Consider the following 19,525-nt stretch of genomic DNA (forward strand, 5'->3'; position numbering starts at 1 on the left):
ACGCTCCTGATGGATCAGAATATCTAGGCGAGAACCTCCATATTTATATAGTGACAGTCATTTATATTTCTGAACGTGGCTTTGTTGTGAATGTCAGACAGAGAATTACCTGCCGAGTGAGTAACAGATGGGTTCTAGATGAGCCACTTTATGTCCCAGTTGGTGGTTATTCTGATGACCCTGCTTGAGTGAGGACTGTGGGATGGTGAGGAGAGGAAGACTGGAGAGCAGAGAGAATCAGTGAGGTCTGGATCTTACAGAGAATATTTCCAAAGCACTGAAAACAAATGCCAGAGAAAATACTCTGTTATGCCATCTATACCAATTTTCATACTAGATAGATGGGTGTGAAGAGCAAAACATACATGTTGATGGCAGTAATTTACTTCGGAATTGATAATGCTATAGAAATAGTTAAAGAAACTCTGATGTATGCATTTACACTCCTTTTGTTACTTCTAAGTGTTCTGCTCACCCAGTGACTCTATTTTGTTGAATTTTCATCTCATCTTTTGCAAAGGGAACTCCGGATGCCCTGGAGAAGTGGAGTTCAAGGCTGTGTTCTTGGTCTCTGTAGCTCATTCCTCTTCTGTATTAGTCTGGCTTTAAATGACAGTACCTGACAATTGTAGGCTCATTATGACCGTGATTGTCCACATGAGCTCCATCCTCCACTGAGGACAGACAACATTGAATTGGTAGTTTGTAGATCCCCATGGCACCTCCATCTGGTACAAGTTACAGGTAGAGAATATGGATGATCCTGTTTCAAGGCTGAGAGGTCTGGGTTAAGAGAATCAGTCTTCCCACTGATCAGCAAACACTTAGTGCCTTGGGAACTTGCCTGCCTTGGGTCTTCCTGTGGCTCTAATAGCCAGAGAAATTAATAGATGTCTTGGCATGTTTATACTTCTTTAATTGAATGTCTTTTCTTGTGTTTTGGGGGGATCTTGCTTTTAGCATGCCCACATCCACCCAAGATCCACAATGGGCATAAGATTGGAGGGCGTGCATCTCCGTATCTTCCTGGGATGACTGTCACCTACACTTGTGACCCAGGCTACCTGTTGGTGGGAAACGCCTTCATTTTCTGTACATACCTGGGAACCTGGAGCCAGTCTGATCATTATTGCAAAGGTATTTCTTATTCTTGCTTGGTTTTTATGGAAAATTGATGCCTGAGGCTAATAAGTCTGAGAGATCATTTCTAAGAGATCATGAAATGAGTATCAACAGAGGACGAGAAAAGCAGAACAAAAGGTAGGAAGGATTTCAACTCTACTGAATAAGTAGGAAGAACTGATTGAATTTCCAGTAATACAACAGACATCAAACACCAGTTTAAAATGATTCACAAGCTTTTAACTAATAAAATATTTCAGCTCTAAAGTTCCTCAGAGAGTCACAGGTGGTCCTCACAAATACCCTTAGAAGGTAAATAAGAGACTAGAAATACACTTTGTGAGGAAAATTGAAGCCTGAAGCAAGGTTGAGAGCAATTAATTCCTCGAATTATTGGATATGGAGCCAGATTATAATCTCCAAGCCCAAAAGTGATGTGTTTATTTCATCTCTTCCCTGGAACAAGTCCCCAGGAATTATTTCCTTTATTCTTATGTTTGCAAAAATGGCTTCTGACTTAAAAATCTTTGTTGGCATTATTCCAAAAAGGTACAAAATGTGGATAATAAATAATATGACTAGGCATGGTACTGAGGTCTTTACAAAAGTCATTTGTGTTTCTCCAAATGAATCTGATGAGGTGGGATTATTATTCTTGCCATCTTCCAGTAGAGGACAGTAAAGTTTAGAAAGATCCAGTAACTAGTTCATGGTCCACAGCTTATAAGTGGTGGTGGCCAGGATTGCAGCCCTGCTCAGCCTCTGCTTTTGAACATTGCACTGTATACTGTCTCCTTTTAAATGTGGTTCTTTGACTTTGCAAAACTACAATTTTAGTGATTTTGCTTTGTTTGTTTCTTCTTTTCTTTCTTTTTAGAAATACTAGGCTTAGGGCAGGGAGGAAGGAGGAGACATTTCAGACACGCCTGTGTTTCTACTATTAAGGAGCAGTTAGTCCTGTGGTTGCTGTAATTACAGGGTCATAGGGCCATCCACAACCTAAATGTCTCAGAAATCCTTCTTGTCCTCCCAGCTCTCTGACTTTAGAAATAAACAAATTGAGGGCCACCACAGAGATGGTAAGTGACTCTCCTATATTTATTTGCAAAGATGGACTTCACAAACTACAGAGTCCCTGTGGCTCTGCAGACAGCAGAAAGCTCACCCCTCCTTGCTTTAGTTACATTTAGAAGTATGAAGATTCAGGGAATAGTTCAAAGATCAATTATAGAAATTAAGACTTTGGGGAAGTTATTCTCCTGAAGATAAAGTGTAATATTCTCCTCTCTTGGCAGCTGCTTTCCTTTTATTTAAGTAAAATTCTTTTTGTCTTAATAACTGCCCTCCTCAAACATGCTTTATTGCAGTCATTCTCTGTCTGAGTATTAGCGAAATCAGTCAGGAATCTTGTTAAAAGGCAGATTCTTAAGCTCTATTCCCAAAAACTCTGATTCTGACATTTTGAGATGGGGTCCAGAGGTCTATTTTTAACAAACCCATCAGAATATGCTGATGTAGAAAGACCACAGACCTTACTTTGGGAAATAGCACTTCGCCTTGTTGTTTCTTATAAAGAAAAAAAAGAATTTAGGCTAATTTTGAGACTACCACAACTAAGAAGCAGGCTTTGCTAGAATTGAAGAAGGTATCCATGACTGGACAGAGAAAGAAAGCAAAAGAAAGAATGAGCTAAAAGAGATAAAATATAGTAGAAAAATGATATTTTAAATTCAGAATCATGATTTACTAACTTCTTTGTTCTATGTATAGAAATGAGCCAGAAACATGCATTTAATCAAGAGGCAAAATACTAGTATTTGTTATACACCCAGAGAGAGTTAATGTGATATTCTTGTTTCCTTATGGTGTGACCCAAGTGGATCCAGGGCTGGAACTTGATTATCCTAACTCCTAAACTTTCCACAACTTTCCAGTTGCAGAGTTATCAATAATTAAAAGTGGATGTGTAGTACATTTTATATTCCCTTACTTTACCTAGGAAATGAAAGTCAGATAATTTAAATCATAGGGTGTGTGTGTGTGGGGGTGGGGGGGGGTGTCAGTAATTCTTGCTTGAAAACATGACCTTTCTTTGCTGAAGGCAAAGTAGGTTTAGGGTTATAGATGTTTCCATTACAGCAGTTTCAACTAACAATTAACAATAAAATATCAATTTCCTTCTGATTTTTCTAATTTCAGAGGTAAAATGTAGCCTCCCACAGTTTATGAATGGAATCCAGAAGGAGATGAAAATTAAAAACATCTATCACTATGGAGATAATGTAACTTTGGAGTGTGAAGATGGATATAGTCTGAAAGGCAGTCCCCAGAGCCAGTGCCAGGCAGATAACACATGGGACCCTCCTCTGGCCATATGTACATCTCGTAAGTGCAAGTGCAATGATGTATGTCCTTCCCAGTTGTAGTTACTGTTGATTCATTCATCCATACTGTTATCTAATGTAGTGTGATGTTTATGGCATGTGCTAAGAACTAAGGAGTGGAATAGGAGCTCCTAATTCTTCCCCAAAAGCCCTTAGCAATGAAAGTGAGGCCAGCCTTGCTCTCCTTACACTTCTCAATCCACCCACCTTTCCTCAAGGCCCTTTCTGAACCTTTTTTATCTACTCTATTGTTGCTTGAACCACACAATAATGATTTGTTTATAGTCTGTGGGCCTTAAAATTCAGGAGCACATCAGTAGTAGAGCAGGCCTTCAAGAATGTTTTCAGCATCAGTCAGGGAGCACCGTTCAAGTTGCAGAGACCAGATGAACGGTCTCGCTCACCAGTGTAGGCTATAGGATTTTAAGCTGGTACAGCTGAATACAACAGATTTAGAAATCATGTTTCACTGAGCTCACAGAAAACCCCTCTGCTGACAAGTAGAGTGCAATGTAAGATAGAACTTGTACACATCAAGGACCTGATGAGCAAAATTAACAATGAATAACCTTTCTTAATCTAAGTTAGTGCTAGCCTATCCCCTCCAGTTCTTATGACTCTTATTTATGACACATGGTTGAACACCAAGATTATTCAAGATCTGTTTTTTTCTTTTACAGTTAGTCTCTTAAACACGTTAACTAATCTGACATGTTATTTTAAAATTATAAATTGACACTCAATTAATATCAAATTATATTCACTCCTTTGACAAAAAGCTCACTGCCTGACTGACTGAATGCCTTTAGAGTATTCCGAAGATGTGGCTGTGAGAGACAGAATATTCACATAATTGGGGGACCAACCCTATCAGATCTTAAAACAAAATATAAAGCCACAATACATAAGTCACTCTATACTAGCACAAAAATAGGCTTATAAAATAAGTGGAGCAAAATAGATATTAACAAAATAAAGGTTATTATAAATAAAAATAAAAGTATCTTACAGATAAAATATGACTGAGACATCAATCCCTGGGGAATAAAAAGATTCAAATAATATAGGTAGCATTGGAAAAAATTTAGAACTTTTTATCCTACAATAAATACCAGATATAATAAGGAGTTAAAAGTTTTAAAAGTTAACATAGAAAAACTAAAGTAAAAAAAAGAATATTTATCAAACAGCTAGAAGAAGGCCAACTTTTTTAACTTTATGATAGAGAAAATCATAAAAGGTCAAGAAATATGACTCAGGACTTATTTTGAAAAGCAAATAAGGCAGGAGACAGATGAAAAATATGTGAAAAATATAATGAGGAGTTAGTGCTATCGTACAAATAGCAGTAGCATTGTTGTGGCAGTAATAGTTATAAAAGTTAACAGATGTTGAGCACTTAATACCACTGTTCAAAGATTAGATAGATATAGATTCTATAACTATGTAAAAACCTAGATGCATAGGAAAATGGACCAGAAAGGAATGTACCAAAACACTTCAGGGTAGTAGGATTATGGGTGATATTTTTCTTTTGTCCTGTTTTATAAACTTTCTGCTGGAATTATATTACTTTTATGATAAAATATTAAGTTAAAAAGAAAAAATACTTTGCTGAGTGCACAAGATGAAATGAGTTTGTGTGAGTACAATCAGTGGCTTTTTATAACAGAAAATACTGTGTACTGAAAAACATCAGGATGAACCGTCACCAGCTGAGAGCTCCTGTTTGATCATGCTGTGCGCTCAACTGATGTGTTGTGGCTTTTGTCTTCCCATTAGGCCCACGTGATGCTCTCATAGTCGGTAAGTTTTATGAAGGGTTTACTGAGGAACTCTAGCAACTTTAACAGTAAGTATCCACTTTAATGAATGAAATGTAAAAAGACAGATCAAAATGTCATATTGCAATTTCAATCAGAAAGAAAATAATGATAAATTCAGGCCTTGCTGTGGCAAAACTGGTATCTTCACATGCATATAGAGTAAGTGCCTTTTATCAAAGGTTCTATACTATCTTTGAACCACTATAAATGAACAATCATTCTTATTTTAATGTGGCGGGACAATGCAACTTCCCTTTTCATTTACCACTGGGGAATATTCTTCAGGATGGTAGTCGTGCCCATTTGCACAAATTGAAAGCCACAAAGACCAATTTTCTTAGCCAATTTCTGTGATCTGCCTGAGTAAGAGGGATAGTTTTGTGATAGAGTTTGCTTCAAAGGGAATTGGCAGGGTCTGTTGCACAGAATAGCTCCTGCCTTGTGCCTTCCACAAGAGACACACGCAGGGCCGCAGAGAGCTGGAGCCCAGGAGCTCCAGTGCCATTATCACCTACTTGTTGAAAAGCTGCTGTTGGACTACAGATCACAAAACTGCTCTGCTCACCCCTTATCTATAACCCTGTGGTGGTAAGACTAATGCGCTAGATTAAACCAGGAACAGAGGCGAAATCTTAAAGGTTAGCCTGTGTGGGATGCTTTTTAAAGCAGACTTTGTAGTTACATTTAAAAAAATCATTGGCAACCTCTACTGGGACTAGATATTAGCACAGAGTTTAAAACCTTGGGGTTATATTCTCCATGCATTTAATGACCTGTTTTACTGCCTAGGCATATTCTTCGGTATGATCTTCTTTATTGTACCCATCATTATTTCCTGTTGGATGGTTCTAAAACGCAAAAAAGGGTAAGTAGAGCCATGTTCTCCTAGAAAATGCTTATTACTATACTTGTCTCCTTTTGGAAGCCAAAGAGAATTAAAAGAAAACCTCAGGAAAAACAAAAAACTGAAAAACACTACCACATAAACAGACATAGTAATTCTTCTAAAGAAGGCCCTTGATGCATATTATGGATAGAGAAGTATTCACACTAAAAGAAATGTATATGATGCTAAGAACACATTTTTTAAAAAGCTTGGAATTTTAAGGACTCGAGTTTTATAAAAGGGAAGATGGGCAGAAGGAATTTTTACAAAGGTGTTGGTGAGGCTGTTGGTATCTCAGTTTTGTTGAGACCTTCTAGACTCCAGCCTCTTTACACAGATCCTATCAGGGCTCTAGAAGTTAGATAGTGGGTCCCACTGGTACACATATCACAGGCTGCCAATGTAGAAGAATTGAGGCTTTGCTTTTGGTACTAAGAAAATAAATAAATCTTCTATAAACACCATTTACTTTTTTTTTTTCAGTTTTTTTTTATTGAGTTATTGATAGGTTACAATCTTGTGAAATTTCAATTGTACATTAATGTTTGTCAGTCATGTTGTAGGTGCACCACTTCACCCTTTGTGCTCACCCCCCACCCCACCTTTCCCCTGGTATCCACTAAACTGTTCTTGGTCCATAGTTTTAAATTCCTCATATGAGTGGAGTCATACACAGATTATCTTTCTCTTGCTGGCTTATTTCACTTAACATAATTCTCTCAAGGTCCATCCATGTTATTGCAAATGGAATGATTTTGTTCTGTTTTGCAGCTGAGTAGTATTCCATTGTATATATGTACCACATCTTCTTTATCCATTCGTCTGTTGATGGGCACTTAGGTTGCTTCCACGTCTTGGCTATTGTAAACAGTGCTGCAATAAACATTGGGGTGCACAGGACTTTTGGGATTGCTGACTTCAGGCTCTTTGGATAAATACCCAGTAGTGGGATGGCTGGATCGTATGGTAGTTCTATTTTTAGTTTTTTGAGGAATCTCCATACTGTTTTCCATAGTGGCTGCACCAGTTTGCATTCCCACCAGCAGTGTATGAGGGTTCCTTTTTCTCCACAACCTCTTCAACATTTGTTGCTATTAGTTTTGGATATTTTTGTCATTCTAACGGGTGTAAGGTGATATCTTAGTGTAGTTTTGATTTGCATTTCCCTGATGATCAGCGATGATGAGCATCTTTTCATGTGCCTATTGGCCATCAGTATATCTTCTTTGGAGAAATATCTGTTTATGTCTCCAGCCCATTTTTATAAACACCATTTACTTTTTAAACTTGCAAAGACCTTGCAAAGATTAAGATCTAAATAAAGAAACATTTTTGACTGGGAAGAGAACATACACAGCTTCTGTACTAGTTGATTTAATTAGTGAGGTCAGTGTCAACGAGATCAATATTATAAACTTGAGCAAATTGTATACCCATGAGAAACAGTATGTAACTTTAGGTGAAGAGTTTTCTAAAAAATGCAGTCTCCTAAAGAAGCTTTACAGGAACTGAAGTTTTGATGTTTTACAGAGTATGCCAATACAAACTTTTTAAAAAGCAGAATATCACAGCAGAACTTCTTGCAAACAATCTAGTCATTTCCTCCTTCTCCCCCGCAGTGGGCTTTCCCACACTCTATTAAATGACCTCTTGTCCTCTTTGGTTTCCACTACCCTCCTCACCATCCCCGTCCCCAGACAATGAGCTCCTTGTGAGCAGGGACCACCTATGGGCACTCAAAATAATTTTTATTTAATGATTTTTGATCTCCACTTGTACAGTAGTCAAGATTAATGATAAAAATAGCAACAGCCAACATGTTTGTTTATAAGATGCTTTACCATTTATTGACTTCTTTGGTCCTCAAAGCAACTCTGTGAGATATGTCGGCTTGATAATGTGGTTATCCCAAAGCAGAGAGGACTCTGAGGTGCAGAGAAATTCAGTGACTTGCTTAAAATCATGCCAATAGGAAGTTGTTAAGAGTTAAGGCTTTAGTCCCAATTAACTGACTCAAAATCTTGAACCCATTTGGCTACTCCATTGATAATTTTATTTGCCCATTTCTAAATACAACTGTATATCACTGAAATTTAGTATCCTGAACTGTGTATGGTACAAAGCTGGAATATCTCTTTTTTTTCTTTCAGTATTCCTTTTTTTCTCTGTTTTATTGGGTTTATTGTAGTTACTCTGGTATATTAAGCCAGCATCCTTCTACAGGACAGTATACAATCTCTCCTTTTTACTCTATTCTAAGTTATTAGCCTGTAAGAAGATTACAATATTTCTGTAAGGGCCTCTGTCCATATTAAGGTTTAGTGAAAACTTTCCTGTTGGTTCACACAGATTTGCAAGTTCTTTCTGCGGTTTAACCTCACTGGCTTTATCACTAGTGAAAAAAATGCTATTATCTGCACATTTGATATTTCACCGTGTATTTACTACATCAATAATTCATAACAAACATAAAAGAAGATAAGTCTGCACTAATCACTGATGAATAATACCGTTGGACTCCTCCATTCAGAGCCTATTTATCCTTGCCTCTTGTTTCTCCCTCTCATCCAGCCCCATTTCTATACGAAACAGCCTTCTTGTTCATAGATAAAACTTTAAAGACGTCACTGGTATGATGCTTGGAGGGATAAAACTATCACGTCCCCTCTCTCTAAAGCCTCCCTGCATTACCCTGTGTCCACATTAACCCCGTCAACCAACTGGAGAGCCACGCCTTCAGCACACACTCTCCAGGGTGGTATTCCCTCACACCCCTGTACCACTCATCACCTAAGACCTCTTTCAGGACGTTCCTCCTCTAACCACTGCTCCTTGGAAGCCCATGCCTCCTGGCTGTACAACCCTCTACTCTGCCGCATGCATGGTTCTCAGGTTTGCATTTCCTCATCCTGTGAACACTGGCTCCTGACTCACAGTCGTCCTCTTTGTCTCCAGGGGTGCTGTCATTCTAATTTCCGTGAGGGTAAAGAGTAAGTGAGCAATGAGGAAGTACTGCTAAGTGGTGGAGTGAGTTAATTCTTTGTGTTTCCATTCTTAAATCCCTAAAACCAATGCAAACTTGAAACCCAAAGGTATTGGTATTCTATTACTTATCATTTCGTTTATGTAAAATGAAGTGCTTATCAAATAACACCCACAGAAGCAGAGGAGCAGACCAGGTAAGACCACAGGCTTTGCCATCAGTAAGACCTGCGCTCACACTCACTAGTTCTGAGACCCTGGGCAAGATTCTGATCCTCTCTAAACTTCCTTTTCCTTGCCTGTAAAATAGGGATAATAGTTCCTACTCCACTACACAGTGCCTTGCTTAAGATGAATGTCAGAAAATACGAACTATTGTGATTTACACGATTGTTATTACTGACATTTAAAAGTAACTAAATACTTCCTTTTAATGTCAGTTTTCATAAGCCTTCATGACAACTAGTGCTACTGTCTTAACTGTAAGGATTAATCGTACAGAAAACAGAACTTATATCTTCACTATAGGGGAAAAAGGAATTCTTGTGTAAGACTGCAATGCAAATCTACTAATATTTTGAAGTTTAAATGTCACGGTCTTGTGGTAAATAATATTTACTAATCAAAATTACTTTGCATTCAGATAATTAGGTGTTCTATTATCTTCATGTACTTGTATATCCAGTTTCTTCCCCAGGTTTGAGAAATTCTCAGCTATTATTTCTTTAAATAGGTTCTCTGCTCCTTTCTCCCTCTTTTTTCCTTCTGGGATACCCATTATCCTTATGTTGCTTTTACTAACTAAGATATTTCTCATAGAATTTCTCCATTTTTTAAAAATCTAAGTTCTCTCTCCTCTTCCACCTGAAACATTTCTAGATTTCTATCTTCAAGCTTGCTAATTTTCTCTTCCCGATGCTCTGCTTTATTTCCAATGCTTTCTACTTTATTCTTCATCTCATTGTGTTCTTAACTCCAGAATTTGTTTGGCTTTTTTTTTTTTAGAATTTCATTCTCTTTGGTGAAGTACTCCTTCTGTTCATGAATTTTATTCCTGAGTTTGTTAAACTGTCTTTCTGAGTTTTCTCATAACTCATTGAGTTTCTTCATTACAGCTATTTTGAATTCTCTGTCCGTTAGACTGCAATCTCCTGACTTTGAGTGTGGTTTCTGGAGAGTTGTGGCTGTCTTTCTATGCTTATGTGTTACTGTAGTTCTTCATGGTGCGTGATGAGTTATTCCTCTGCTGGTGCATTTGTGGCAGCAAACACCTTTCTTATATGGGTAAGGCTTTGGTTACTTTGATTCTGGGCCGCGTCTGGTTATATTTGAGAGCCTGTATTTTCGACCCTCCACTGCCTCTGCCAGAGGCATCGTCAATGCCCTCATTGCGCTGCTTGTATCTCTGAGGTTGCTGGTGCCTTGCTGCTTACGATGTTGCTGCAGTCGCAGGTGTCACCACCAGGGTCACCAGGCTGGGAACACCTTTGCTGCTTCTGGTGTTGCCTGGGTCTTGTGTTCCCCCACTGTGGTGGAGGGGAGGGGGAGAGTGGGGAAGGAGCTGGGGTCACAGGCACCTCCACCATGTCTGGGTTTGTTGGGTCTGCAGGCATCACTGCTATGGGGGGGGGGGCTAAAGTTGTGGGTACCTCTGCATCTGGGGGGGCCAGGGTTGTGGGCTCTGCTTTTCTTGTTACCTGGCTCTCCACAGGCTGTCCAGAGGCTTAGGTGCTGCTGCCTCTTGCGCCGACTGTGCTGTTCCAGGTTATCTGGGGGTGCTGGCAGCATCACTGCCGGGTACTAGGTTCACAGGTGTCACCACTGCTGCCAGGGGCCCAGAGTCTTGTATGCAGTCCCTGCTGCTGGTAGGGCTGGTGTTGAGGGTTCCGCCACTGAGGGCTGGGTTGTAGGAACTGCTGTGGCTCCTAAAGCCTCAGGTCACAGGCACCACCTGACACTGCTGGAGGAGAGGTAGGGGCTAAGCCATGAGTACTGTTGCAGCTCCCATAGCCTCTGGTCTCCCGTGTGCTTTTTGAAACCTCAGGTCATGGGCATCACCACTGCTGCTGGGGCTATCTGCTTCTTGCATGCAGCCCCCACTGCTGAAAGGTCCAGTTTCAGAGGTGCTGCGGCCAAGGAAGTGGGCTGGGTCATGGGTATCGATGCAGTTCCCAGAGTCTCTGATTGTGCACCCGCAGTGATTCCTGGCACCTCTAGGAATGTGGGCTGCCTGGATTCCTGCAGCCTCCATTGGCAGGTATTACCTTAGTTCCTGGAGCCACTGTTCCCAGGCATGGCTGCAGATCCTGGAACCTCTGGTCTCAGGAGCTTGTGCTGCTGCTACCCTAGTTCCACTGCCTCCAGGATGTCCAGTCCACCCACCTTCAGATGTATGGATGGAGGGATCTCTCAGGCATTCGGGTGTGCTGTGCAGACTCCTTTGTTGGTCTGTGGATGTCCGACTGGCTGTAACTTAAAGAGGGGAGAGACAAAGGGAACACCTCACTCCGCCATGATGCTGACATTACTTTGCCTAAATTACTTTGGAAATAGTGAAATGTGTTGTTGGAAGGGATGGACACTTGTCTATAAGCAAGTTAGAGTCTTCTGAGACAATGTAGAGGATAGTATTATTTAGTATTTAGTATTATTTCCTAATCCAAGTTTTCACTTAGTCTTGAAAGGTGGTATTTGGTTATGTCTTTCCTTTTAGATATCTTGCAAAGATTTCAGAAACTTGAGGCAAATTATGCCCTAAATTTCAAAATGAAAGCTACTGATTTCTTTTAAAACTGAAACATATATAATTAAGACATTTTTCATATTTTTTCTCCTCTACCAATTAGCAATAATACCGATGGAAAATCTAAAGAAGTGATTATCCATTTACATCCCCAACAAGGCAACTGTGTTCAGCCTCAAAGTCTGCAAACAAATCAGGAGAATGGCAGGTAACAAGCACACGCTGAATTCACAATGTTTTCAACAAGTGGAATACAGAAAATGGAAACAGGATTTGACTATGATATTGCACTAGCTGGATCACTGATACCTAAGAAGTTAGGAAGTACTTCAGGAGCTGGAAACAGCTTTACTGTTGTTTTTTCTTGGATTATGTTGTTTCCAGTGATTTGGGGTGATGACTCTGTCAGTGCTGTGCACAGACACTGTTTTTTCAAAGCATTCCTAGGTTTTTGTGCACTTATGCTGTGAACCCTTGAGAAGTAGTAAGCTTTTCTTTTTCTGGTGGAACGCAAGCATTTGCCACTGGGGTGAGCCTCCAAGTCCTCCGGCTTCCCTTAGATGTGCAGCGTCACTAGGGATCCTGTGGAGACCTTCGCTTTACCTCGTCCCCTGCTTTCCGACTTTCTCTGAATTCTCGACCTCACCTGGCCTCCTGTGACTGCTTCTCCTCTCTGTCCTCCTCCACTTGGACTTGTTCCAATTCCTTACCCCTTCATTCCACCTATTCACAGCAGCCTTACTATAAGTTGTTGTCTAGTAAATGTTTAGCTGTTTGCTAAATATTTGGGGTGAAAAGGGAAATTATACTTCAACCCTAAGTGGCACACAACATAGAACACAATATGAGAAATCACTGCATTAAAAGGCACTGTTCTTGAAAATAAAGATTTACTGGACAGAGCCACACTCATTCATTTACCTATTGTCTATGGCTGCTTCCACACAACAGCAGAGTTGAGCAGATGCCACAGAGACTCACAGACTGCATGGCGCACAAAACCAAAGTACTTACTATCTGGCCCTTAAGGGGAAAAGTCTGCTGACCCCTGAACCCTGTCATAACATGAGGATCTTCTCACTGCTGGTCCCTCTTTAAGCCTGGCAGGCCACCCTTTTCCCAGGCCTTCTCACATTAGACACTTGTCCCTTTTGTTCAGATCTTTAATGCGTTCTCAGGGTAACCTCATTTTTCTTTATCAAACAGAGCAATTCAACTGGTCCTTCCCTACTCTGGCTACACGCAGGAGTCCTAAAATTTCCTGTCCAGAAGATCCTCAGGGTATTGTCAGAAACAACAGCACCAAAAGCCCTTGAAAGGGTTTAGGTTGCTCTTGTAGAAAGTAGAAGCAAAAACACCATATGTTTTAGTAAATTTCCTTTCTTTCTGTCCTACCTCTTTCCCATATTGTTGTGCATTAATCAAAACCTGGCATTTTCTGTCTACACATGTCAGAAATCCTAAATTCAACAGAAGACAGTACAAGTGGCTGCAGGAAAAGTTAAGGGAGTGGGAAACGCATTGTATAGTTCACCAAGATATAGGTAATTCAAATATTTCCAAGTAAACAAAAATACAGATTATGTTCTATTTTCCCCTAAAAAGAAATGAATTTGAATAGCCTTATATTTGTTATCTGGCTTTTTTATCCAGCTTTTACATACTTGGCTTCTATCTAATAGCTTGTTTTTCATGACTGTTTATGGAAGCAAATGAAATGTGCGTTGATTTTTAAAAATTCAGAATTGGTCATTCACTTTTTTGAAAGGTTAATGATCATTTACTTTGATCCTTCTCAAATGGGTGTTTGCAAATACCTGAGGATGTGTGGCTAGTTTATAGATATAGATATATAGATATAGAAGTCATGAGTGAAAATGGCATGGCCTCCTAGGAGAACACTTTTTCTAATGTTATCCCAATAGTTCAAAGAGAAAATACCATTATTTCTATATTAACACCAATACATATATAAGGTTGCAGAAGGCAAAAAATGCAGGAGATTTCAAGATAAAATCAGACAGAGAAGACTGTGCTTTCAGAGATGCTTTAAATTCTGCCTCCAAGGCTCTTGGGGTGATACATTTGTTTCTCTTTACTAGTGGGGTACCATAATGGAAGAGCTGTGCAAAACTGATTCAGTCAGCCATGCCGCCACCAAATATAAACAGACAAAATGACAGCAGGCTGTGAGGGCAATGCTTGTCTTTACAAAAGTTCATCTAAAAACATTCCACAGGAGTGTTCAAAATATCACTGGATATATCACCTCATTCTTTCCAGGTTGCCTGCCAAAACACTTTGCCACCTTTCTTCCAATCCTAGTTGCATTAACCCAACTCAGAATTCGCTCACCCAAATAACTCCAGTCCAAAGTGCTGTCCCTTTTTGGAAGGCACAGCAGTTCCTGTCTATACCATTTTTAAAATAAACAACTTTCTTTCAAGAATATGTGCTCCTTATTGAAAACACAGAAATATAATGAATATAGGGCTGGCTCCGTGGCCTGGTGGTTCAGTTGCATGCACTCTGCTTCAGCGGCCTGGGGTTGAGTTCCTGGGTGCAGACCTACACCACCCATTGGTGGCCATGCTATGGCAGTGAACCACATACAAAATAGAGGAAGACTGGCATGGATGTTAGCTCAGGGCGAGTCTTCCTGAGCAAAAAAGGAAAAGAATATAAAAATCACCTATAAGAGCCTCCACCCAGTGGTTAGTATTCTTGAGCTTTGGATATTTCCTAAGCTCTATTTCAAAAGCACTTCATACTATGTTCTGTATAAAAAACATACTAAAATTTAAATAAAAGAATAATTATTATAAAAGTAACTAGATTACTTTCATATGGATTCAGAATATGTATTTGATATGATATTGTGGGCCATGCTAATGATCTCCAGAAAACATCAGAATCCTTCTGGATATTTAACAATAGATTTGTATATGCCTACTGCTAACTCTGTGTAATTCTTGATTTTAATAGTTGTTTTTAGCATGTATTCTGCCACATTAACCTTGATAAATATAATAAGCTGGACATCAACTTGAATTTCAATTTGAAATTATGCAAGATAGAAAAAACCCACAATAAGAAAAGTCACTGGACAAACTGGGAGAAAAAATTTAACTTACATAACAGACAAAAGGTAATTGGCTTATTTAGAGAGTTAATATTTAAACTCCCCTTCTCCCCTCCTCCCCCTAATTGGGCAAAAGACATACACCCAAGTCACCAAAAAAAGAAGGGCAAGTAGCCCACAGATACGTGAAAAGATGCTCAATGGTTTTGCTTACTTGAAACTTTAGCAAGACTTATTATCTCTTAGGTTTCTATAGAATTAAATTTTAAAAAAGGACTAGAAATTAATTGATCAGGAATTTGCCTTTCTTAGGATTAAAATTCCCTGTCACAAGAAAAAATTCTGCATTCTTTTTTTTGTTCCAGAACGTAGTAGGTCAGTGAGCAATGTGATTAACAAATATCTGATGCTTGTGACTTTTTAATTGCAAGAAATCAGTTGTTTCTTTAATCAACAGTTGTCTGTGGGAAATACTGTATATATCACCTTGTCTTATTGAGCAATTCTGTTAGCCTCTGGCCTTAACAGTTTCCATCGGAAAAGCAGGGGCTGGACCAATTGGTCTCCAAAGCTATTCCTAATGCTGATATTCTAACTTTGTTTTGTTTCGTTTGCATTTTTGTACACTTAAGGGTGAGATGTAAGTTAAAGTCTATGACATTTAAATGAAACTTTGTGTCTCCACCATCATGAAAAAGAAATAAAAGATTTTATCTTTGCAAATCTACTAATCGAACAGGGTTTATAATATACTTACTTTTTAAAGCCTCCAAAAGCCAAGAGGAAACAAAGTAAATATGCGTTCCTTCTGAAAAATGCCCTCCTTTCTGCACTTGATTGGTTTCAGAATCCTTGCTCTGGGTGTGGCATACCACACTAATGCTCTTTAACAGCTAAATATGAAGGTCAGTTGGCTGGCAGGTGCTTGCCAGGTGCAAACAGAGATGGCACAGGTCCCAAGGCCAACATCACAAAGGGGCTTAACTATCCTCTGTTTAGCCATTCTCTTTCAGGTTTTCACAAATACCTAATGTGGAATTCACAGTGATGGTGGAAAGCCTTTTCTGAGAGCCTTCACAGGCCCATTCACGCTGCTTCCCTCACCTCTGAAGAGCATAACGTAAATATACTAATTGAGGAGGCAAAGAAGCACCAAATGTTAAGTTTTATTTTAAAGAAGTTGGCCTCTGTTGCATGACATCCCCACTCACCTACCTCCAGCCTACTGCCATTCAGAATGCCTAAAGGAGGTCTACCATATGGCTCAAAGCCTACTCTACACACCTGTGTATTCTCCATTCTCTCCTCATTTTCTCTTTGGCAGTTTGACAAAATCTTTAGTGGCAGTTAGATAAACCCCTAGTATTTACTGCCTACTTCACTCAAAGCCTTGACTCTTGAGTTCTGTTCCTGTCAGGACCTTAGGAAGTTCATGGTCAATACTCTCCCTTTGAACTCGGTCACTAAAATAATCTCAAGGCTCATGGAGAGACAGGAGCTCCACTTCACAGGCCAGCTTACAATGCCTGGTTTAGGAAAGTTTTCTGCGCAGACAGGTGTAGCTCATTCCTTTCAGAGACAAATCCCACTTTGTTCCTAGTGTCTAAAATTACTAAAATCAAAATCTCTCAGAACTTTCCCAGCATTTGGTAAATCCATGCTGGGGGAGAACTGGCAGAGATGCATTAAATGCACTTGACAGCAACACCCATTTATTTCATTATTTGTTATTTATTATACACTACTATAGACTAGAACAGTCTCTACACTGGAGATACAGCGAGAAAACACTATCGCTGTTTCATGGAGCTAGTCCAGAAAAATAGGGAACAAGGCTCAGAACCTTTCAAATGGAGCCACAGTAGGGTGAAATCAAAATAAGTTAAAGAAATCAATGCTAAAGTCTTCAATTAAATTAAGAATGGTTTGATGAATCCCAGTCTAGAAATTTCACTGATTGAAAGTTCTGTAAAACCCCAAACCTTGAATCTAATCTAGCACCTGTAAGTAGAATACCAACCATTAGCCATATTCCATATTTTTCCCCTATCTTTCAAATTCTCATGGGAAAAAAATACTTACTTCCAAGCCTATAAATAGATGGAAAGGTTTTTTTTCAGCTTTATCAAGATATTATTGACATAGAACATTGTGTACAGATGTTTGTAGAGAACAATAGATTCTCTGTTTTCACAAATAAGTGCCAACCTTGAGCCACAGAACATGTCCATTCTATCACTCTTTTACAACTGTAAGAATGAATAGAAATGATAATTCCACCTCACTGAGTTTCCTATTTACTGTGTCCTTAATTATACCTTTCAATTAAGTGTCATCAATGACTATCTCGGTTTTATAATCCAAGATACTAAAGTGTTTATTTTATACATCAGATCCACACTTAGTGTTTTACATTCTGTCAAGAAATATTCAAAAAATTCAATATTTTTTGATATTTGAATATTTGATATTTGAATTCAAATAATTCAAAAAATTGTGGTGTTCTGAGAGGAAGAGGAAATTACATGGTTTGTTGAACCTGGAATGTTTTTGGTACATCTCAGATATAGAATTGTTTAAGTATATATAAAGTTTTGTAATTCCAGAAGATGCATTTGAGGTTTAGAGAGAGAGCTTTCATGTACTCACCATCCTCTCATACATAATCCTGTCTGTTACAGCCTCTATCCCCACCAGCCTATGAATAAAATAGCAGTTAATATATATGTTAGATTTAAGAATTTTTTCTTTACCTGATTCCAAATGTAACATAGGGTCAATATAGAAAAATGAAAACCACAAAAAAAATGAAATTACCATAATCCTATCAACTATTAGTTAATTTTCATATATTTCCAACTAATTTCTTTTTACATGTATCAATATACTACTTTTGTTTTAATAAAAGGAATGCTAAAGGCCTGCCTGATAGCATAGTGGTTAAGTTTGTGTGCTCCACGTTGGCGGCCTGGCGTTTGCAGGTTCAGATCCTGGGTGTGGACCTACACACTGTTCATCAAGCCACACTGTGGCCACATCCCACATACAAAATAGTGGAAGATTGGCAGAAATGTTAGCTCAGTGCCAATCTTTCTCAAGCAAAAAGAGGAAGATTGGTAACAGATTTTAGCCCAGAGCCAATCTTGCTCACCAAAGAGAAAAAAGAAAAGAAAAAAGGAAAGCTAAAGGGTATATACTGATTTGGAGTCTGCTTTTTCCACTTCTGTTCCACAGTTTGTCACATCAGTATTTTTTACACTGCTTGCTGCATAGAATTATATCCCATAAAGTGACCTACCATAAATTCCTTAATAATTTGGCTGACAGTTATGGTTTATATTTTTTTCAAAATTATACATCTTTGCTCATAGCTTTGATGATTTCTTAGGGGATAAACTCTAAATGGAACTGATGGTTGAAAAATCATTTCTATTTGAAAACTTTTAACATGCACAAAACTTATGTTAAAAGCTAAAAGTTTGCGGATGCTGGTCCCCTCAGTATGTTTACTCACGTTGGTTGACTGTTTTTATTCTTCGCCAAGTAATAGGAAGAAAATGTCAACCCCTTTTGTTTGCCTTTTAATACCAGTCATGTTACCTGTTTTTTCTTTTATTAGCCTTACAGGCTTACTCACAACTGTACAAATAAATCTTGCTCATTCTTAATTTTACAGCACTGAGAGAGTGTTTCTCCAGAAAAGTTCTTCCTCTTATCCACTTCACCTATCCAATTCCTACCCATCCCAACTCTAATGACATTCATTGCTTCCAAGAATTTGGCATTTAATACACCCTTGTCTTTATGATTTTCATGCATGTATCTTCGTCTCTCTCTAAGTGAATAAAGAAAAACCTCCCTCAAAATGGAGTCAGGAGGCCCTGACGGTGGAGCCCTCATGCATTACCACTCCTCCTGCTTACAGCCCCAGCAAGAGAGGAAGATTTCCTCCTCACCCAGCAACAGCAAGCAGCCAATGAGAAGCCACCACCACTTCGAGCTCCTGGTTTCCTCCAATGAACTGCTTAAAACAGCTCCTTCCCACTTTCTCCCTTCCTTCGTTCTCTGGATTTGTCTGTATGGTTCACTATAGTTTCCACGTCCCAAATTGCAATTCCTCTGTTATTTCCTAATAAACTACATTTTGCTTACCATTTTGTTTTAAGGATTCACATCTTCAATAAAACATTGAGTTGCTTAAGGGCAAGGGCCCCACAGAACTGAGGCCCAGCGTCTAAGGGCCCCGTGTCCCTTAATAATTGACCTTCCCAGGCGTGCTCTCAAGGCAGTGGGGGGAGAGTAATTCACGATAGGGGTTGCGAGTGCAGAGGCCGAGTCTTCATGGTTTTGAACTCTAGCAGGCCTGCACGGGATGCAGTAGCAGAGGCTCAACCACGGCTCTCAGGTATTGTCCCTAATTGTGCCTGACTGATGCTGAATACTGAGGGCCCAGGTAGTCCTGAAGCCCGGAGCGCCCCAGGACAACTGAAGCCCTGAGGC

General features: G+C 39.2%; 1 protein-coding gene and 1 long non-coding RNA gene across 2 annotated transcripts in view; one reads left to right on the top strand and one right to left on the bottom strand.

The window, feature by feature from the left end:
- CR1 (complement C3b/C4b receptor 1 (Knops blood group)) overlaps positions 1 to 19,183 on the top strand; it is a 129,405-nt gene extending 110,222 nt beyond the window's left edge. The window contains exons 38-43 of the mRNA XM_046681868.1: positions 961 to 1,137; positions 3,322 to 3,507; positions 5,289 to 5,312; positions 6,122 to 6,197; positions 12,047 to 12,151; positions 18,866 to 19,183. Coding sequence (XP_046537824.1) covers positions 961 to 1,137; positions 3,322 to 3,507; positions 5,289 to 5,312; positions 6,122 to 6,197; positions 12,047 to 12,151; positions 18,866 to 18,872 — 575 coding nt within the window. The 3' untranslated portion in view covers positions 18,873 to 19,183. The remainder of the gene's footprint in view (positions 1 to 960; positions 1,138 to 3,321; positions 3,508 to 5,288; positions 5,313 to 6,121; positions 6,198 to 12,046; positions 12,152 to 18,865) is intronic.
- On the bottom strand, positions 158 to 19,307 carry LOC124250101 (uncharacterized). The gene is made up of 3 exons (XR_006891541.1): positions 19,178 to 19,307; positions 17,675 to 17,723; positions 158 to 277 (listed from the first exon to the last, which is right to left on the bottom strand). It is a non-coding gene; the product is annotated as an uncharacterized LOC124250101 (long non-coding RNA).
- Between the last annotated feature and the right edge of the window lie 218 nt (positions 19,308 to 19,525).

The sequence above is a fragment of the Equus quagga genome, chromosome 13, assembly GCF_021613505.1.
Source record: "Equus quagga isolate Etosha38 chromosome 13, UCLA_HA_Equagga_1.0, whole genome shotgun sequence".
NCBI classification, from domain to species: domain Eukaryota; kingdom Metazoa; phylum Chordata; class Mammalia; order Perissodactyla; family Equidae; genus Equus; species Equus quagga.